The sequence below is a fragment of the Engystomops pustulosus genome, chromosome 2 (assembly GCF_040894005.1).
Source record: "Engystomops pustulosus chromosome 2, aEngPut4.maternal, whole genome shotgun sequence".
NCBI lineage: Eukaryota > Metazoa > Chordata > Amphibia > Anura > Leptodactylidae > Engystomops > Engystomops pustulosus.
In genome coordinates this window covers 254175367-254195326 of record NC_092412.1, presented here as the reverse complement: position 1 = coordinate 254195326, position 19960 = coordinate 254175367, and the positions used below count along the sequence as shown (strand labels likewise).

Genomic DNA, 19960 nt, shown 5'->3' with positions numbered 1-19960 from the left:
AGATGGTAGAGTGCACATTACTGGGGGGTGGGGCAGAGTGCACATTACTGGGGGGGGGGGGCAGAGTGCACATTACTGGGGGAGGCAGAGCGCACATTACTGGGGGGCAGAGTGCACATTACTGGGGGGGGGGCAGAGTGCACATTACTGGGGGAGGCAGAGCGCACATTACTGGGGGGGGGCAGAGTGCACATTACTGGGGGAGGCAGAGCGCACATTACTGGGGGGGCAGAGTGCACATTACTGGGGGGCAGAGGGCACATTACTGGGGGGGCAGAGTGCACATTACTGGGGGGCAGAGGGCACAATACAGGGGAGAAGAGTGCACATTACTGGGGGGGGGGGCAGAGGGCACATTACTAGGGGTAGGATTTCACATTACCGGCGGGCAGAGTGCTCATTACCGGGGGGGCAGAGTGCACATTACAGGGGAGCAGAGTGCACATTACTGGGGGGCAGAGGGCACAATACTGGGGGGAAGAGGGCACAATACTGGGGGGGGGCAGAGTGCACAATGCTGGAGGGCAGAGTGCACATTACAGGGGGACAGAGGGCACATTACTGGGGGACAGAGGGCACATTACTGGGGGACAGAGGGCACATTACTGGGGGACAGAGGGCACATTACTGGGGGGCACAGGGCACATTACTGTGGGGCAGAGTGCACATTACTGGGGGGCAGAGTGCACATTACTGGGGGCAGAGGGCACATTACTGGGTGGGACAGAGGGCACATTACTGGGTGGGACAGAGGGCACATTACTGGGGGACAGAGGGCACATTACTGGGGGACAGGGCACATTACTGGGGGACAGAGGGCATATTACTCGGGGGCAGAGGGCACATTACTGGGGGACAGAGTGCACATTACTGGGGGGCAGAGGGCACATTACTGGGAGGCAGAGGGCACATTACGGGGAGCAGAGTGCACATTACTGGGAGGCAGAGTGCACATTACTGGGGGGCAGAGTGCACATTACTGGGGGGCAGAGTGCACATTACTGGGGGGCAGAGTGCACATTACTGGGGGGGGGGCAGAGGGCACATTACTGGGGGGCAGAGGGCACATTACTGGGGGGCAGAGGGCACATTACTGGGGGGCAGAGGGCACATTACTGGGGGGCAGAGTGCACATTACTGGGGGGCAGAGTGCACATTACTGGGAGGCAGAGGGCACATTACTGGGGGCAGAGGGCACATTACTGGGGGGCAGAGGGCACATTACTGGGGGGCAGAGGGCACATTACTGGGGGGCAGAGGGCACATTACTGGGAGGCAGAGGGCACATTACTGTAGGGTAGAGTGCACATTAGTGAGGGGCACAGGGCAAATTACTGGGAGGCAGAGGGCACATTACTGGGGGGCAGAGTTCACATTACTGGTGCGGGGGCAGAGTGCACATTACTGGGAGGCAGAGGGCACATTACTGGGGGGCAGAGTTCACATTACTGGTGCGGGGGCAGAGTGCACATTACTGGGGGGCAGAGGGCACATTACTGGGGGGGCAGAGGGCACATTAATGAGCAAAGAAAGAACATTTTTGATCTTACCAATTGGCTGCAATGAAACAAAGATTGAAAAATATAAAGTGGTCTGACTACTTTCCGTACCCCGTGTATCTATCATTTATCTTTCTTTCTATCTATCTCAGTCCTACACATCCATGCTATATGATAGACTATAGGTTTCTCCGCTATGTAGATGCTCGTTGGTCCTGATACCCCAGGGTCCTGCATGACGTTACCTTCGCTGATGATCTTCTTGGCGGCGATAGCGGATGACAGGTGGATCGGCTCCATGAAGATGCTCTCGGTGTAGGCGTCTGACACCATGGAGAAGCTGCAGGTACAAACGCAAGGGAACTGTTTTAGAAAACCAGTGGAATTTACAGGAAAATACAAAATAATGTCCTGAGACTGTAGAGATATAAAGGAGTAGATAGAGGTATATAGATACAGGCGGTCCCCTACTTAAGAACACCCGACTTACAGACGACCCCTAGTTACAAACGGACCTCTGGATATTGGTAATTACTGTACTTTAGCCCGAGGCTACAATAATCAGCTGTAACAGTTATTAAATGTGTCAGCAATTAAGCTTTATTGTTAATCCTGGTTCTTATGACAATCCAAAATTTTTAAAAATACAATTGTCACAGAGACCAAAAATTTTGGTCTGTAGTTACAATGATAAAATATACAGATCCAACTTACATACAAATTCAACTTAAGAACAAACATACAGAACGTAACCCAAGGACTGCCTGTATATCCATGCTCCAGTATTCGGTGCCTGGTATGAAGAAGATCATGTGAGGCTTCTAGACCATAAAAATCTATGAATTCCAATATTATAATATAAGCTGTAATAGGAATGTCAGGAGCAGTGTGAGTGCTGAGAGGAGACTGTCCCTGAGAAGCTTCCGGACAATAAAAAACTCATGTGACACATCAACGTTTTGAAATACTTTATGTGTTTTCGTGCCAATATCATATGAACGCATTTTATCTTTTTTTTTGCTGGTCATCCCTTTTTAAACTATGGGGTCAGGTATGGAGGGTTAATGTAGGAAAAGGTTGGGGGTATTAGGCATTTCTGTAATTATGTAGGGGGTCGGGTTGTGTTTTTGTTTTTCTTTGCAATCTTCATAGTCCAAAGTTCACATGTCTGTTTTTTGCCATTTGGTTTGGAGACTGTATTTCAAAGTTATGGTCAGGGGTCTGTATTTAGAGGTTCTGGTCTGGGGTCTGTATTTAGAGGTTATGGTCTGGGGTCTGTATTTAGAGGTTATGGTCTGGGGTCTGTATTTAGAGGTTATGGTCTGGGGTCTGTATTTAGAGGTTATGGTCTGGGGTCTGTATTTAGAGGTTATGGTCTGGGGTCTGTATTTAGAGGTTCTGGTCTGGGGTCTGTATTTAGAGGTTCTGGTCTGGGGTCTGTATTTAGAGGTTCTGGTCTGGGGTCTGTATTTAGAGGTTATGCTCTGGGGTCTGTATTTAGAGGTTATGGTCTGGGGTCTGTATTTATAGGTTCTGGTCTGGGGTCTGTATTTAGAGGTTCTGGTCTGGGGTCTGTATTTAGAGGTTCTGGTCTGGGGTCTGTATTTAGAGGTTCTGGTCTGGGGTCTGTATTTAGAGGTTATGGTCTGGGATCTGTATTTAGAGGTTCTGGTCTGGGGTCTGTATTTAGAGGTTCTGGTCTGTGGTCTGTATTTAGAGGTTCTGGTCTGAGGTCTGTATTTAGAGGTTCTGGTCTGGGGTCTGTATTTAGAGGTTCTGGTCTGGGGTCTGTATTTAGAGGTTCTGGTCTGGGGTCTGTATTTAGAGGTTATGGTCTGGGGTCTGTATTTAGAGGTTCTGGTCTGGGGTCTGTATTTAGAGGTTCTGGTCTGGGGTCTGTATTTAGAGGTTCTGGTCTGGGGTCTGTATTTAGAGGTTCTGGTCTGGGGTCTGTATTTAGAGGTTCTGGTCTGAGGTCTGTATTTAGAGGTTCTGGTCTGGGGTCTGTATTTAGAGGTTCTGGTCTGGGGTCTGTATTTAGAGGTTCTGGTCTGGGGTCTGTATTTAGAGGTTCTGGTCTGGGGTCTGTATTTAGAGGTTATGCTCTGGGGTCTGTATTTAGAGGTTATGGTCGGGGGTCTGTATTTAGAGGTTATGGTCTGGGGTCTGTATTTAGAGGTTATGTTCTGGGGTCTGTATTTAGAGGTTATGGTCTGGGGTCTGTATTTAGAGGTTCTGGTCTGGGGTCTGTATTTAGAGGTTCTGGTCTGGGGTCTGTATTTAGAGGTTCTGGTCTGGGGTCTGTATTTAGAGGTTATGGTCTGGGGTCTGTATTTAGAGGTTATGGTCTGGGGTCTGTATTTAGAGGTTATGGTCGGGGGTCTGTATTTAGAGGTTATGGTCTGGGGTCTGTATTTAGAGGTTATGTTCTGGGGTCTGTATTTAGAGGTTATGGTCTGGGGTCTGTATTTAGAGGTTATGGTCTGGGGTCTGTATTTAGAGGTTATGGTCTGGGGTCTGTATTTAGAGGTTATGGTCTGGGGTCTGTATTTAGAGGTTATGGTCTGGGGTCTGTATTTAGAGGTTATGGTCTGGGGTCTGTATTTAGAGGTTATGGTCTGGGGTCTGTATTTAGAGGTTATGGTCTGGGGTCTGTATTTAGAGGTTATGGTCTGGGGTCTGTATTTAGAGGTTATGGTCTGGGGTCTGTATTTAGAGGTTATGGTCTGGGGTCTGTATTTAAAGGTTATGGTCTGGGGTCTGTATTTAGAGGTTATGGTCTGGGGTCTGTATTTAGAGGTTCTGGTCTGGGGTCTGTATTTAGAGGTTCTGGTCTGGGGTCTGTATTTAGAGGTTCTGGTCTGGGGTCTGTATTTAGAGGTTATGGTCTGGGGTCTGTATTTAGAGGTTCTGGTCTGGGGTCTGTATTTAGAGGTTATGGTCTGGGGTCTGTATTTAGAGGTTATGGTCTGGGGTCTGTATTTAGAGGTTATGGTCTGGGGTCTGTATTTAGAGGTTCTGGTCTGGGGTCTGTATTCAGAGGTTCTGGTCTTGGGTCTGCATTTTGGAGTTTGGCCTGGGGTCTGTATTTTGAAGAGTAGACTGGAAAATGTATTTAGAGGTTCTGGTCTGGGGTCTGTATGTTGCAACTTGGGCTGGGATCTGTATTTAGAGGTCCTGTTTGAGGATCAGATTTTTGGAGTTTGACCTGGGGTCTGTATCTAGAGGTTCTCTTCTGGGTCCTATATGTTGGAATTTGGTCTGGGGTCTGTATTTAGCAGTTCTGGTCTGGGGTCTGTATTTAGAGGTTATGGTCTGTGGTCTGTATTTAGAGGTTATGGTCGGGGGTCTGTATTTAGAGGTTCTGGTCTGGGGTCTGTATTTAGAGGTTATGGTCTGGGGTCTGTATTTAGCAGTTCTGGTCTGGGGTCTGTATTTAGAGGTTCTGGACTGGGGTCTATATTTTGGGGTTTGGTCCTTATAATACAGGAGGTCTGGGGTCTGTATCCATCTTGGGGGTCTTTTGTGGGTGGGGTGTGGTTATTTGTCTTTATTTTGGTCCTGTATTTTTGATGTCCTGCCTCGGGCCATGATGGCGGCTTAACAGTTAGTTCTTATAGTGTTGATCCAACACACAAAGGGGATCATCTTCGAGGAGCTTGTTTATACTTTGCAGCAGCCACAAAGCAAACCCCAAGCCCCTGGCAGCAGGTGAGTGCAGCAGAGACAGGACCAGGTATGAGCTCAGGGACACCTGTGACATGTTATACACAGACCTCAGGATGATAGATGAAAGCCGCAGCCAACAAGTCCCGTGGTCAGCAGTGACTTTGCCCCCTCCATTGCATTAGCAGTTACCATGGCAACATTTCTTTGCTTTACAGTTAAAAGTCACAATGGCCAATCACGTTTATCATCAGGAAAAAGCTGCAAGAAAATAAGAAATAGAAGATCTCGCGGCTTATTGTCTGCGGAGGTCAGAAATATCCACCAACACGTAGTGTCTGTATCTTATATCTATCTCTATATCTATCTCTGTATCTGTATCTATAAACTATTGTTCTGTATTCTATCTCGTAAATATCAAAATTGTTATATTTCCACTTATCTTTAAATTTATCTCATTTAGTTATTTTTCTACAAATCTTTTTCTCTTATTTTGTTACATTTTAGCTCTTATTAAACTCTTCTATCTATTCCAAATGTAAAAAAAGAACTTTGGTCATATCCATTTCCTCTCTGTACTTATCCCAATTTCTTTCTTTCTTTCTTTCTCTCCTTTGTTTCTTTTTTTTTCTTTCTTTATCTATCTATCATTTCTCTCCTTTCTTTCTCTCCTTTCTCTTTTTCTTTGTCTCCCTGCTTTCTCTCTTTCTTTCTTTCTTTCTTTCTTTCGTTCTTTCTCTTTCTTTCTTTCTTTCTTTCTTTGTCTCCTTTCTCTTTCTCTCCTTTCTTTTGATCTCTCACTCTCTTTATTTCCTTCTCTCCTACCTTTCTTTTATCTCTCTCGAATATATCTATCTTTTTTCCTTCCTTCCTTCCTTCCTTCATCTATTCCTGTCATTTATTTATCTATCATTTCTCTCCTTTCTTTCTCTCCTCTTTCTTTCTTTCTTTCCTTCTTTGTCTTTCTCTCCTTTCTTTCTCTCCTTTCCTTCTTTCTTTCTCTTTCTTTCTTTGTCTCCTTTCTCTTTCTCTCCTTTCTTTTGATCTCTCACTCTCTTTATTTCCTTCTCTCCTACCTTTCTTTTCTCTCTCTCCTATATATCTATCTTTTTTCCTTCCTTCCTTCCTTCCTCCCTTTCTATTCCTGTCATTTATTTATCTATCCTTTCTGGCCTTTCTTTCGTCTTCTTTCTCTTTTCCTGCCTTTCTTTCTTTTTTCTTTCTCTCCTCTTCTCTCTCTTTGTCTCACTCATTTCTTTTGATTTCTCACTCTCTCTTTATTTTTTCTCTCCTACCTTTCATTTCTTTCTCTCCTGTACATCTTTCTTTCTTTCCTTTCTTTCTCTCTTTGGCAAAGCTCTGCGCAGCGCTACGTAATCTGTGTGCGCTATATAAATAAAGGAATTATTATTATTATTACTATTATCTCTTTCTTGCTTTCTCTCCTACCTTTTTTGTTCTTTTTTTCTTCTCTTTGTTTCTTTCTCTTTCAGAATGCAATCCTTCCTCCTCACATCTAAGTATCTACTGTCTATCTGTTTCTCTCATATCGATATATTGTCTACATTGTATGTATCTATCTACAATCCATCTCATAATTATCTTACTTTTGTATCATTTTTTTATTCATCATTTTACAATGTCTTATGTTTCTGAAATATTTCTTCCTTTTTATAATGTATCCACCACGTAGGGTCTTATATGATAAAAAAATCCGCCTGTACCCTGTGTTTTATAAGATATATCTACACATATCCAGACATGTCCATATCTGTGACTGTTATCGGTGCTACTTTCGGTAAAGGGTTAACCTTCCGGCTTCTGACTAAAAAAAAAAATAGAACCCAACTCCATTAGCCGGTAATAATTCTCCTGTTTTCATCATTTTTTTCTTTGCTATTGTAATGTATTTATTTATTTCACGGTCCCCCCCCCCCCAGCAATAATCCAAAAAAATCCCAATTATACGACCGCCAAACTGCTCGCTGATATATGCAACCTTGGTACAAAAACATATCAGAAGGATAAATATAAAAAAAAAAAAAAAATCCCCCCAAAAAATAAAACCTGTTTCTGCAGTGAAAATAATGGCAGGGGATTCAATCAGCGAGCGCCGGTGGTTTCCGTATCCAAGGTGACAGAAATAGCCTCCACATTCATCATGTTATATATTACCAGCGGATCGATACCAGGGTAGCCATCTGGATACAGGTCGAGAGGGAAGGATCATCAAGCCTTGTGTTTTTCATGTCATTCACAAAGCATTCTGGGAGTTCGGAGATGGACGCCTCATCTTGCGTTTTTAGCCCAGAAGAGAATTAAAGGGCAGAAAATGCCACATATTTTTTTTTTTTTTTGGTTTGTTTTTTGCTTTGCTGTAAGAAATCTTCCACTTGGGTTGTAATTTAAAAAAAAACATAACTAATAGGATTTTTTATGATTTTTATATTATTACTATATTTTATATATTTTAAGTAATACTATTATTGTTTTATTAGTCCTACAAAAACTGCAGCATTTTCTACTTATTTACGTGTTTTTTGGATTAAGATAATTCTTTTGAAGTTGTCAAAATATTTATATGTTAATATATTATATTGAAAATAATATATATATATATATAAAATATATAATAATTTTTTTAAATGACAAAATATAGAATAAAAATAGCATATGGAAAAAAAATATCTAAATTAGGTGGTGATCATAATAATAATAATAATTAATAATTATTAGGATATAATATAATAGAAAAGACTAATAAAAATAAATATTTTGCTTAATATAGTAATAAATATGTAATATATAAAATATAATAGAAATATAGAAAATAAGAGTGAAATATTATAATAAAAAATCATATAGGAGCAGGTAGATGTATCTTAGTCTTGCAACTTGTACCTGCTTTTTTTTTTTTTTTTTAGTACTCCTGCTCTTTGATTTATCTATTGCCTATTTTCACTTAGATAATTGAGAATTTTTTGCACAAGTTTTTACTCTTTTTTTCTGAATCTTGCGCAATATTTGGCGCAACCTGTACAAAACAGTCTCCTAAAACTGATGGGGACTGGAGTGTATTTGCCCATTTTTCTTTGATGTATCAGTGATACATCAAGCGCCAACATCATCCAGCAGGCGCAGCTCGAAGATGAATTTGGTGCAAAGCAGGGAAACCAGTGTGCGGCCAGAGAAGTCGCAAAAAAATTTGCAAAAACCAAAAAAGAAAAGGAATTTTTTTTTTTTTAAAAAAGATACATACAGTATAGGATAAAAGATACATACAGTATAAAAAAGAAAAATGAATAAATAAAATAAATATATTTCAAATATAGAACATGAAAGTGAAATTTAATTTTAGCAATTTTAGAGATAATTGGAAACAATATAAAATTAAAAAAAAAAGTCGTTTTTTAAATTTTATTAGATTTTATGCTTTCTATTTCACGGTTCGAGGAATATTTCAGCTTTACACAGAAATGTGATATTTAAGAATAACAAATAAGTAGATTATATATAAAAATGTATAAATAGGTATAAATAGAGAAAAAGAAACCGAAATCCTAGAGTATTTGGTAAATGCTAAGGATTGTCGAGTATTAATGTCATGTAGTGTTGTGTTGTTGTGTATTTTTTAGTCCAAGCCTAATCCTAAGGATTTTTAACTAGAAAAGTGTGAGAAATATCCATCAGCGGCCGGTGATACATCAGCCACTCGGCGCTGACACATTGTAACGGCAAATAACAGCAGTTTTATATCGTTCTGTCCAACGCGAGCCGCCAAGAAAGGCAGAAATTACAAGAGGGGCTTATACGACGCCGTGAGATTCTGCGGATGTGGAATTAGGACTGGATACGATGAACAAATGGGAAAAACTATTTTTAAAAAATGATTTTATTAAAACTTTTCATTGAAGAAAAACTTTTTACAATGTAACTTAAAAATAAAAAAGAACAAAATATTCAAGGACCTCAATTACTAATTGTAATGTTTCTGCATAAAATAAAACATTCATAAAAAAAATACAGGGATTAATTTTTCCATTTGGAATTTTAGAAATGGGATATAGAGAAGTGTCAATTATTACTATAATTATTATTGTTATTTCCAGGATCATTAGAGGATATTGAAACAAGTTCATGTGGGGCCCAAAGCCTGGAATGTATCAAAGAAAAGCTGCTGAAAATGATACCGTGTGCATTGTGTTTGCATCATTATTTTTTATGGTGCACAAATGTGACAAAAATAATATGGAAAAATATATAAACGAACAAAAATTGAATTTTAGAAAAGTTATGTAAAATAAAAAACTCTGGAACATTCATATGTTCAATTTTTATTGTTAGCATGTTATTTCTAAATCTAATATCTAGTAGTTAGTAATTTGGGTTAAACACTGAGCTGTGTATATTTTTTCAATACTGGATAATTAGATTTATATGAGATAGATAGATAGATAGGAGATAGATAGGAGATAGATAGATAGATAGGAGATAGATAGGAGATAGATAGATAGATAGGAGATAGATAGATAGATAGATAGATAGATAGATAGATAGATAGGAGATAGATAGATAGATAGATAGATAGATAGATAGATAGATAGATAGGAGATAGATAGATAGATAGATAGGAGATAGATAGATAGATAGATAGGAGATAGATAGGAGATAGATAGATAGGAGATAGATAGATAGATGGATAGATAGATAGATAGATAGATAGATAGATAGGAGATAGATAGATAGATAGATAGATAGATAGATAGGAGATAGATATGATACTGATACATAATAGATCTGCACATCCAGAACCTCTCAGGAAGTCCTGTCCAGTGTCCGTGTGGTGAGCGGATCCTTCCCTGAGGGCTGTAGAGATATCGACCATGAAGCATCTGCTGTGTTATGGCCGCCATCAGAAAGTGTGACCAGGGGGAGACGCTGATCCCACCAGGGACAGGGATTAATGGGGCTGATTACAATACGGATATAAGAGATAAGTATGTGCCCCCCCTGTCAGACACGTTTTAGTCCTCACCTTCTACGCGCTGATGTTTATGTCTCCAGACCATAAAATGAGTGTTTGGAAATTGGTGAAAGGGACAAAGAAGGAGAAGAAAAGTGAAAAAAGCTCCGGATACATAAAATGTCCGACATTTATTTCATCTTCCATTTATATCCAGAACAATGTACACGATGCCCAGGACATAATCTATTCATAGAGGTCAGAGCATGGCGACGCGTTCCGACCCACGGGGTTTACATAGATCTGACCCCTCCATATAAATACACACATCACCCTCAGTGATGGAAACCTCATCCCTATGGATACACGTGAGCTGCACTTTACTGTAACTGCTGTAAAACTGGATGGCTGTCTGCTAGAACTGAGCTGCAATACTGTGGTCCTAGGACCAGAACCAATCACAGAACCAGGGGGCAGGGGGGGTTTTACTAAAAAAAACGCTGAGTGTTAACCCCCCGCCCACCGATCACCCAGATATGGGACCTTAATCTGTGCCACAGGCTATAGATTCACTGATTTGTGGCTAAAAAGTTACAAAGTTACAGATTGTACGATTGACCAAAAAAAGATACATATCCATTGGATGAGGAAGGGATTTAAGGGAAACAATTCTATATTATAACATAACTGTCAGTGTTATTTTGCTGTAAGGAGGCATCTAGACCCTTCTTGAGTCTTTCTCCTCTCCCTGCTGTGTCCAGCGCCTGAGCTCGGCTATTCCACAGACTCACAGTTCTTATAGTAAATAAGCTTACAGCCCCCTTGCCTTTTACTGTGATTGAACCTGGAACAACTTTCCTGTATGGACCATTCATATATTTATATCAATGAATCATGTTCCCTCTTAGTCGTCTCTTGAGGACTGAGACCCTCCATACCCCTGTATCATTTTTGTAACCTCTCCAGAGCCTCCTTGTTATGGACCGGTGCCCAGAACTGGACGGCATATTCCAGGTGAGCGGAACCAATGCCTTGTACAGCGGTAATATTACATCCCTATCCCCAGAGTCCATACCACTGCTGATATATGACAAGATCCTACTGGCTTTAGAGGCAGCTGATTGACATTGTGCTGTTATTTAATCTATGATCTACTTGTCACCCAGGTCCTGGGACTCTCTCAGATTTACTCCCCCAAGGACATATGTTGTATCTGGATTATTAGCCCCCAGGTGCAGAACTTTACATTATTCTATGAAACGTTTCAGCAACAGTCTCTTTCGAGGATGAATAGACTGTTGCTGATACACCCTTTATCACACTCTGGCGCACCACTTGGTGTGAAGGTGGCGTAGGGGGAAGAAATTGGCGCAGTTAATTAAGTTAAGTTAATTTCAAAGCTTATATGCCAGAATTCTGGCGCACAAACTATGATACATTCTACATCCCCATCTGTTTGGAGGACTGCTGTTTTTCTTTTATCCTCTAGATAGATATGAGATAGATAGATAGATAGATAGATAGATAGGAGATAGGAGATAGATAGGAGATAGATAGATAGATAGATAGATAGGAGATAGATAGATAGGAGATAGATAGATAGATAGATAGATAGATAGATAGATAGATAGGAGATATATAGATAGGAGATAGATAGATAGATAGATGGATAGGAGATAGATAGATAGATAGGAGATAGATAGATAGATAGGAGATAGATAGATAGTAGATAGATAGAGAGAGAGAGAGAGAGAGATAGATAGGAGATAGATAGATAGGAGATAGATAGATAGATAGGAGATAGATAGGAGATAGATAGATAGGAGACAGATAGATAGATAGATAGATAGATAGATAGATAGATAGATAGATAGATAGATAGGAGATAGATATGAGATAGATAGATAGATAGATATTAGATAGATAGATAGATAGATAGATAGATAGATAGATAGATAGGAGATAGATAGATAGGAGACAGATAGATAGATAGATAGATAGGAGACAGATAGAGAGATAGATAGATAGATATGAGATAGATAGATAGATAGATAGATAGATAGGAGATAGATAGGAGATAGATAGATAGATATATAGATAGATAGATATGAGATAGATAGATAGATAGATAGATAGGAGATAGATAGGAGATAGATAGATAGATAGGAGACAGATAGATAGATAGATAGATAGATAGATAGGAGACAGATAGAGAGATAGATAGATAGATAGATATGAGATAGATAGATAGATAGGAGATAGATAGGAGATAGATAGATAGGAGACAGATAGATAGATAGATAGATAGATAGATAGATAGATAGATAGATAGGAGACAGATAGAGAGATAGATAGATAGATATGAGATAGATAGATAGATAGATAGATAGATAGATAGATAGGGAGATAGATAGATAGATAGATATGGGATACAAAGTTACTGCAGTAAAATGACATTTCCCCCTCTTGAATTATGGTCACATCATAAATCTGGCAAAATAAAGAATCACTGAAGTCTTTGCAGGTTCCCTCCTGGCATAGATGGGCGCAGGGGCTTGTGTGTAATTTATGATTAGGGCGTCCCCAATGCAGGCGGCATCAACACTACAGGTGTGATATTTATACAAGAGAAATAGATCAAAGGAAATATCTTTATATAGATAGACAGGTGATGGATATAAGATGGTTAGATATGATATAGATCAATAGAAAGATAGATAATAATTAGATATTATAGAAAGATAGATAATAATTAGATTATTATAGAAAGATAGATAATAATTAGATATTATAGAAAGATAGATAATAATTAGATTATTATAGAAAGATAGATGATAGATGATTATCAGATAGATGTAGAGTGACTGCAGATATGAATAATAAATAGATATTATAGATAGAAGGATAATACTACAGTCGCTCATTTATTAAAAATGTAAATCAGCGAGCGACCTTTAAGGACAGGATGATTACAGTGCGGCACACAATAATCTATGTAAAATTATGCCAGTGTTTATATATGCAAATGAGTGTTCCTCCATGCATATGTAAATTTCCCTGCATATGTAAATGCCCCTGACCAGCATATTTCTGCATATGAAACACTTCCCCATCCACTCACCATAAGTTAAATAGGTTAATTAGGTAGATTTTTGCATATCTAAGTTGCATATCTTTGCATGTACCGCTCTCATTTGAATACATTTGCTGTGAATAATATGCATATATTTGCATACATAATTTCTATATCTCGCCGCGAGCAAATCGCTTTGTTATTTTAACTGCTGTGTTAAAGTCGCAGTGCGGTGGTGAAGGCGCAGCATTAAAATAGTGCGGTGACTGACAGCAGTGACTCATTCCTCACATTCACTGCTGATATCATGGTATTAAAAATAGATGCCTCACATGTGACTGTGCTGCACAGTCTCTTCTTAAAGGGATAGTCCTACTTTCTGGTAGTCAATGGTTGATGCCCATTATAACCACTAATGATTTTACAGTAATCGTGTGATGTTTGCTTTCTGTCCACTATGAGAAAAACAGAGATTTTATATTTTCTTACCATTTAAATGTTGAAGGCACAGATAGTACCGATGTCTTGTCTCTACATTAAATAACTAATTTATCCCATGTTAAAACCTTTCCACATTTAGAACTTCATCTAGTTTAGTATTTCACCGCCTTCCCACAGTTCCAATCGTATCTCCACAATGTAAATGATGTAAGCACAGATAGTACTGCCTCCCTGTAAATTATAAAGGCACAACTATTGCTGCATTCTTGTCTTTTTTTTAACATTGTTACAAATTAGTACCATTTCCCTTCCTTGCCCCGGAACATGATGAGAGCACAGATCATAAAATAATGTTGGCCTGAATTGTATGGTTTTCCAGTCTTTCTGTGTAAATTGTTGGCACAGATAGTACTGTCCTCTAGTAAGTAATGTAAGCACAGATAGTTATGCTTCCCTTCCTTTCCGTTTAAATAATGTAGGCACAGATAGTACTATTTACCTCTCTTTCCATATAAATAATGTAGGCACAGATAGTACTATTTACCTCTCTTTCCATGTAAATAATATAGGCACAGATAGTACTATTTCCCTATCCTTCCATGTAAATAATGTAGGCACCGACAGTACTATTTATCTCTCTTTCCATGTAAATTATGTAGGCACAGATAGTACTATTTACCTCTCTTTCCATGTAAATTATGTAGGCACAGATAATACTTTTTTCACTATCCTTCCATGTAGATAGTAATACTTCTGTAGTATAAGTTAGATGAAAGTTTACCTTTCTGTATGGAGAGCTGTGTCCCTAGTCCCCTGGAAGGGGCCAGTGAGGATTGGGCAGACATGTGTGACATCCTGAGGGGGGAAGTGACATAGGGAGAAGATATGGGGGACATGGGAGGTTTCTTAATTTCAAATAGATGCATGACGGAGAGTTTTCCTGAGGGTGGGGGGGGGGGTTGCGCTCCACACTGGCCACTCCCAGGGGACTAGGGACACTGCTCTGCATAGAGAAAAGTAAACTTTGATCTAACTTATCATTTTTTTTTTCAGAAAAGCAAGCTTTGCTATAAAAACTGTGTGGCAATGTGTACACTATTCTCTATGGGGGGCGGGGGAGCCACTAAGAGCTCCTGATGACAGGTTCTCTTTAAGACACAGAAGAAGTGCGATCTCTCTGCTTCCCACATTATCAGTCCCTGCAACAACTGGGCGACGGTGCCTACCCTAGATTTGTGCAACAGAACAGTAAGACAAACAAATGAGAGACAGACTGGCAAATAGCGAGGTTAGGTAAAATTAAAAAAAAAAAAAATTCACGATTGAGGCGAATACAAAATCTTAAGGCAGTATAATAGTCCAAAGTTTCAAGTAATAGGTCAGAATCACAGCAAAAGCACAAAAGATAATCAAGAGCCAAAAGACTTGGAGGAAATAGAATATATGCGGTGACTGGACGCCGCCCCAGGAGCTGATTGGTGCAGTGCTCATGCACGCTCAAAGGAACCTGTGCACGCATATGTTGTTCTGTATGAATGAGGTGGGTACAGATATCACTGTCTCTATGCCTACTTATGTAAATTATGTAGATTCCGAACAGCCAATCCAGGTAAATTGCCAATCAGCTAATCCGGCAAATTACCACCCATGGCTTTGATTGGACACCCCTGGCTGTTGGGATGGCAGTATGTCTGGGTCGTGTGGGTAAACCAGAACTTGAATGTTGGATCCCCTCATCTGCAGCACATAAAGAACTTCTTCCTCCGCTCTACCTATTAATGATGTAAGCTCAGATATTACTGCCTTTCAGTCTCCTCCTGTGTGGAAAGTTCTTCTGCAGCTTCTTATTCAGTTACACGACTACGTAGCGATACATTTATATCCATGTAAAGGATATTGTATCTTTTATCCATGTGATACATGATTTGTATCCTCTTGTTATATCTATACTGGAGGCTACAATGTAACATCTGATACTAATGAGTGATGAAGGGCAGGATTTGCATGGGCACTTCCCATTTCTGCTCACTAGGGGGCAGTATCACACACACATTCCATATGGAATGAGTTTTCTGCAGCTTCAAACACTCCAACCTTCAAGTAGAATGCCTGCAGCAATGCTTTATGGTTCAATTGTATCTTCCACCTCCTCACATAAAACTTCAGTGCAGACATAATAGTGGCGGTAACCTTTACTTGTGAGTTATGTGAACTAGGAACATTCCCGCTTGATGTTAAACAATCAGCGCTAGTGACTGCAATAATCTGCGGCAATAAACACTGACTCTGGAGCAAGGATGGAGACCGCAGCAGACTCCTCGCTTCTACATGGCTGGAGCCTCTTTTTAATGTAATTTTGACATGATGAATGGACGTCCACCACCCTGCGACTTTTACCAGGACATCTCAGGCGCCATCGGGTCACACTGCCAGAATGATGGAATTCTTGTGTCATGGTAGAAGTTGTAAATGTTGTGCTAATCTCTTGTAATGATCACAACTTTGAGTGAAATTAGCCCATATATTGCAATGTCTACCAATACACAATCTGAACAATAAGGTACAGATATTACTACCCCCTTGTTTCTACTGGAAAATTGAATTATGTAAAAGAACAGGTATTACTATGTCCCTGTTTCACCATGTAAATGACGTAAGCTCTGGCAGTACTGCCTAAGTGTTTTCCATGTACATGATAAGGCACAGATAGTACTGTCTTCCTGTCTGTACAGATAATTCTGCTTCCTAGTATGATAATGATGCTGGCACAGATAGTACTGTCTATTCATGTACATGATGAAGGCACAGTTAGTACCGCCTTCCTGTATGTACAGATAATTCAGCTTCCTCTTATGATAATGATCCTTGCACAGATAGTACAGTCTATTCATGTACATGATGGAGGCACAGTTAGTACTGCCTTCCTGTCTGTAATGATAATTCTGTTTCCTCTTATGATAATGATGCTGGTACAGATAGTACTGTCTATTCATGATCATGATGTTAGCACAGATAGTGCTATTTTTCTAACTCTTTTTGTACACAGTTTTGGCTCAAATAGTGATGTCTGCCTGTTTCTCCCCTTACATACTATTAGCACACATTTGACAGCTCCTTCTATCTCCCTTGTAGTACAGCTAGTACTGCCTACTTTCCTCCTGATATTAATAATACAGGGAAATATACGACTATACGACTTCACATAAAAAGCACAGATAGTACTGCCACCTGTCTGTTGCTGAACATAATCTTAGCACAGGTAGTGTTGTTTTTATGTCTCTTTTTGTACACAATATAACCACAAATAGCGTTGTCTCCATTTTTCTTCCCATAATGTTAGCAAGAATGTTACTGCTCCACAGTAATTTCAGGTATATAAGCACAGATAGTACTGTCTCTTTCTCCCTTTTGATGAGGTAGGTACAGATAGTACTGCTTACTTGTCTCTTCATATTGATAATAGAGGAATATATATTACTGTCTCTCCCTTTGCATAAAATAACCACAGATAGTACTGCCTCCCTGTCTCCACTGTACATAATGTTAGTGCAAATAGTATTACCTCCCAGTCCTATTTGTAAGCACAGATAGAACTACATCCTTCTATAAGTGATATAGGTTTAGATAGTACGTACTATTTGTACCTGTTGATGTTGTAGGTACCTCTCCATTTGCTTCTCTGTATATGTACCGATAGTACTGCCTACTTGTCTCTCCCTGTTATTTATATAAGCACAGATAGTACTGCCTTACTTTTCCTACCTGTTGATGACATATGCTCAGTTTTATATGTCTAACTGCCTCTCCCTTTAAGGGATAGATGTACAGATTGTACTGACTCCCTGTTATATTCATATTGAATGTACATATATTAATATATATATTGTAGATATAATGTATCACTGGTTCCTGTGATTCTATATAAATGACGAGCTGCTTTCAGCTTAGAATATCCATGTTTTACGGGGTTCTGGGCAGCAATATGTTAGTACTGACTGTTCAGCCCTCTACCAGTCAAAGGAGACGCTATATGTTACCCCTAACACTATGTAAGGTGCTATGATGTTATGCAACAATCCCAGCGGTCATTGTATGTCTTCACAAAAGCTCTATAGGCTTCTATACAGAATGATCAGAGGTTTGGTAGGAAATGTGGACCTGAAATTATCCCTTTATGGTGAAGCTTCTACTTCAACATAAAAACTATAACCTGCAAAGTAACAAGGGAGAAAAAGGAAAAACAAAGTCTCCCGACTGCAGGATTACACTTCGATTGTGAGAGGTCTCTGCCTGGAGTGGATGGCGACATACATTTTCATTTTCCTTATCTCTCCTTCCACCCTACTGAGCTGTCTTGGTTTTAATATAAAATCCAGACACTACTGAGCACCCCTCCCCCTCCCAGGTACTGAGTATGTCTATTTGTAAAGGGAATCTCCTGTGCGATGACTGTACTATAATACTGCCCCCTATGTACAAGTATATAACTACTATAATACTGCCCCTATGTACAAGAATATAACTACTATAATACTGCCCCTATGTACATGAATATAACTACTATAATACTGCCCCCTATGTACAGGAATATAACTACTATAACCCTGCCTCCTATGTACAAGAATATAACTACTATAATACTGCCCCCTATGTACAAGAATATAACTACTATAATACTGCCCCCTATGTACAAGAATATAAATACTATAATACTGCCCCCTATGTCCATGAATATAACTACCATAATACTGCCCCCTATGTACATGAATATAACTACCATAATACTACCCCCTATGTACAAGAATATAACTACTATAATACTGCCCCCTATGTACAAGAATATAACTACTATAATACTGCCCCCTATGTACAGGAATATAACTACTATAATACTGCCCCCTATGTACAGGAATATAGCTACTATAATACTGCCCCTATGTACAAGAATATAACTACTATAATACTGCCCCCTATGTACAAGAATATAACTACTATAATACTGCCCCCTATGTACAGGAATATAACTACTATAATACTGCCCCCTATGTACAAGAATATAACTACTATAATACTGCCCCCTATGTACAAGAATATAACTACTATAATACTGCCCCCTATGTACAAGAATATAACTACTATAATACTGCCCCCTATGTACAGGAATATAACTACTATAATACTGCCCCCTATGTACAGGAATATAGCTACTATAATACTGCCCCTATGTACAAGAATATAACTACTATAATACTGCCCCCTATGTACAAGAATATAACTACTATAATACTGCCCCCTATGTACAGGAATATAACTACTATAATACTGCCCCCTATGTACAAGAATATAACTACTATAATACTGCCCCCTATGTACAAGAATATAACTACTATAATACTGCCCCCTATGTACAAGAATATAACTACTATAATACTTCTCCCTATGTACAGGAATATAACTACTATAATACTGCCCCCTATGTACAAGAATATAACTACTATAATACTGCCCCCTATGTACAAGAATATAACTACTATAATACTGCCCCCTATGTACAAGAATATAACTACTATAATACTTCTCCCTATGTACAGGAATATAACTACTATAATACTGCCACCTATGTACAAGAATATAACTACTATAATACTGCCCCCTATGTACAAGAATATAACTACTATAATACTTCTCCCTATGTACAGGAATATAACTACTATAATACTGCCCTCTATGTACAGGAATATAACTACTATAATACTACCCCCTATGTACAAGAATATAACTACTATAATACTGCCTCCTATGTACAAGAATATAACTACTATAATACTGCCCCCTATGTACAAGAATATAACTACTATAATACTGCCCCCTATGTACAAGAATATAAATACTATAATACTGCCCCCTATGTACAGGACTATAACTACTATAATACTGCCCCCTATGTACAAGAATATAACTACTATAATACTGCCCCCATGTACAAGAATATAACTACTATAATACTGCCCCCTATGTACAAGAATAAAACTACTATAATACTGCCCCCTATGTGCAAGAATATAACTACAATAATACTACCCCCTATGTACAGGAATATAACTACTATAATACTGCCCCCTATGTACAAGAATATAACTACTATAATACTGCCCCTATGTACAGGAATATAACTACTATAATACTGCCCCCTATGTACAGGAATATAACTACTATAATACTGCCACCTATGTACAAGAATATAACTACTATAATACTGCCCCCTATGTACAAGAATATAACTACTATAATACTTCTCCCTATGTACAGGAATATAAC

The 19960-nt window shown here is 39.2% G+C and overlaps 1 protein-coding gene and 1 long non-coding RNA gene across 7 annotated transcripts in view; one reads left to right on the top strand and one right to left on the bottom strand.

Annotated features, from left to right (window-relative positions):
* The window catches only part of LOC140119651 (uncharacterized), a 65731-nt gene extending 56259 nt beyond the window's left edge, over window positions 1–9472 (top strand). For 5 of the 6 annotated variants that reach the window (XR_011853411.1, XR_011853414.1, XR_011853410.1 and 2 more), the window contains exon 4: window positions 1702–1847. This is a non-coding gene — a long non-coding RNA (uncharacterized lncRNA). Of the gene's footprint in view, window positions 1–1701; window positions 1848–9274 lie in introns of those variants that run through there. The other variant, XR_011853412.1, reaches the window with a different exon arrangement.
* STYXL2 (serine/threonine/tyrosine interacting like 2) overlaps window positions 1–19960 on the bottom strand; it is a 65335-nt gene that overhangs the window by 27553 nt on the left and 17822 nt on the right. Inside the window, exon 3 of the mRNA XM_072138891.1 lies at window positions 1745–1839. Within this exon, the coding sequence (XP_071994992.1) occupies window positions 1745–1839 (95 nt within the window). The remainder of the gene's footprint in view (window positions 1–1744; window positions 1840–19960) is intronic.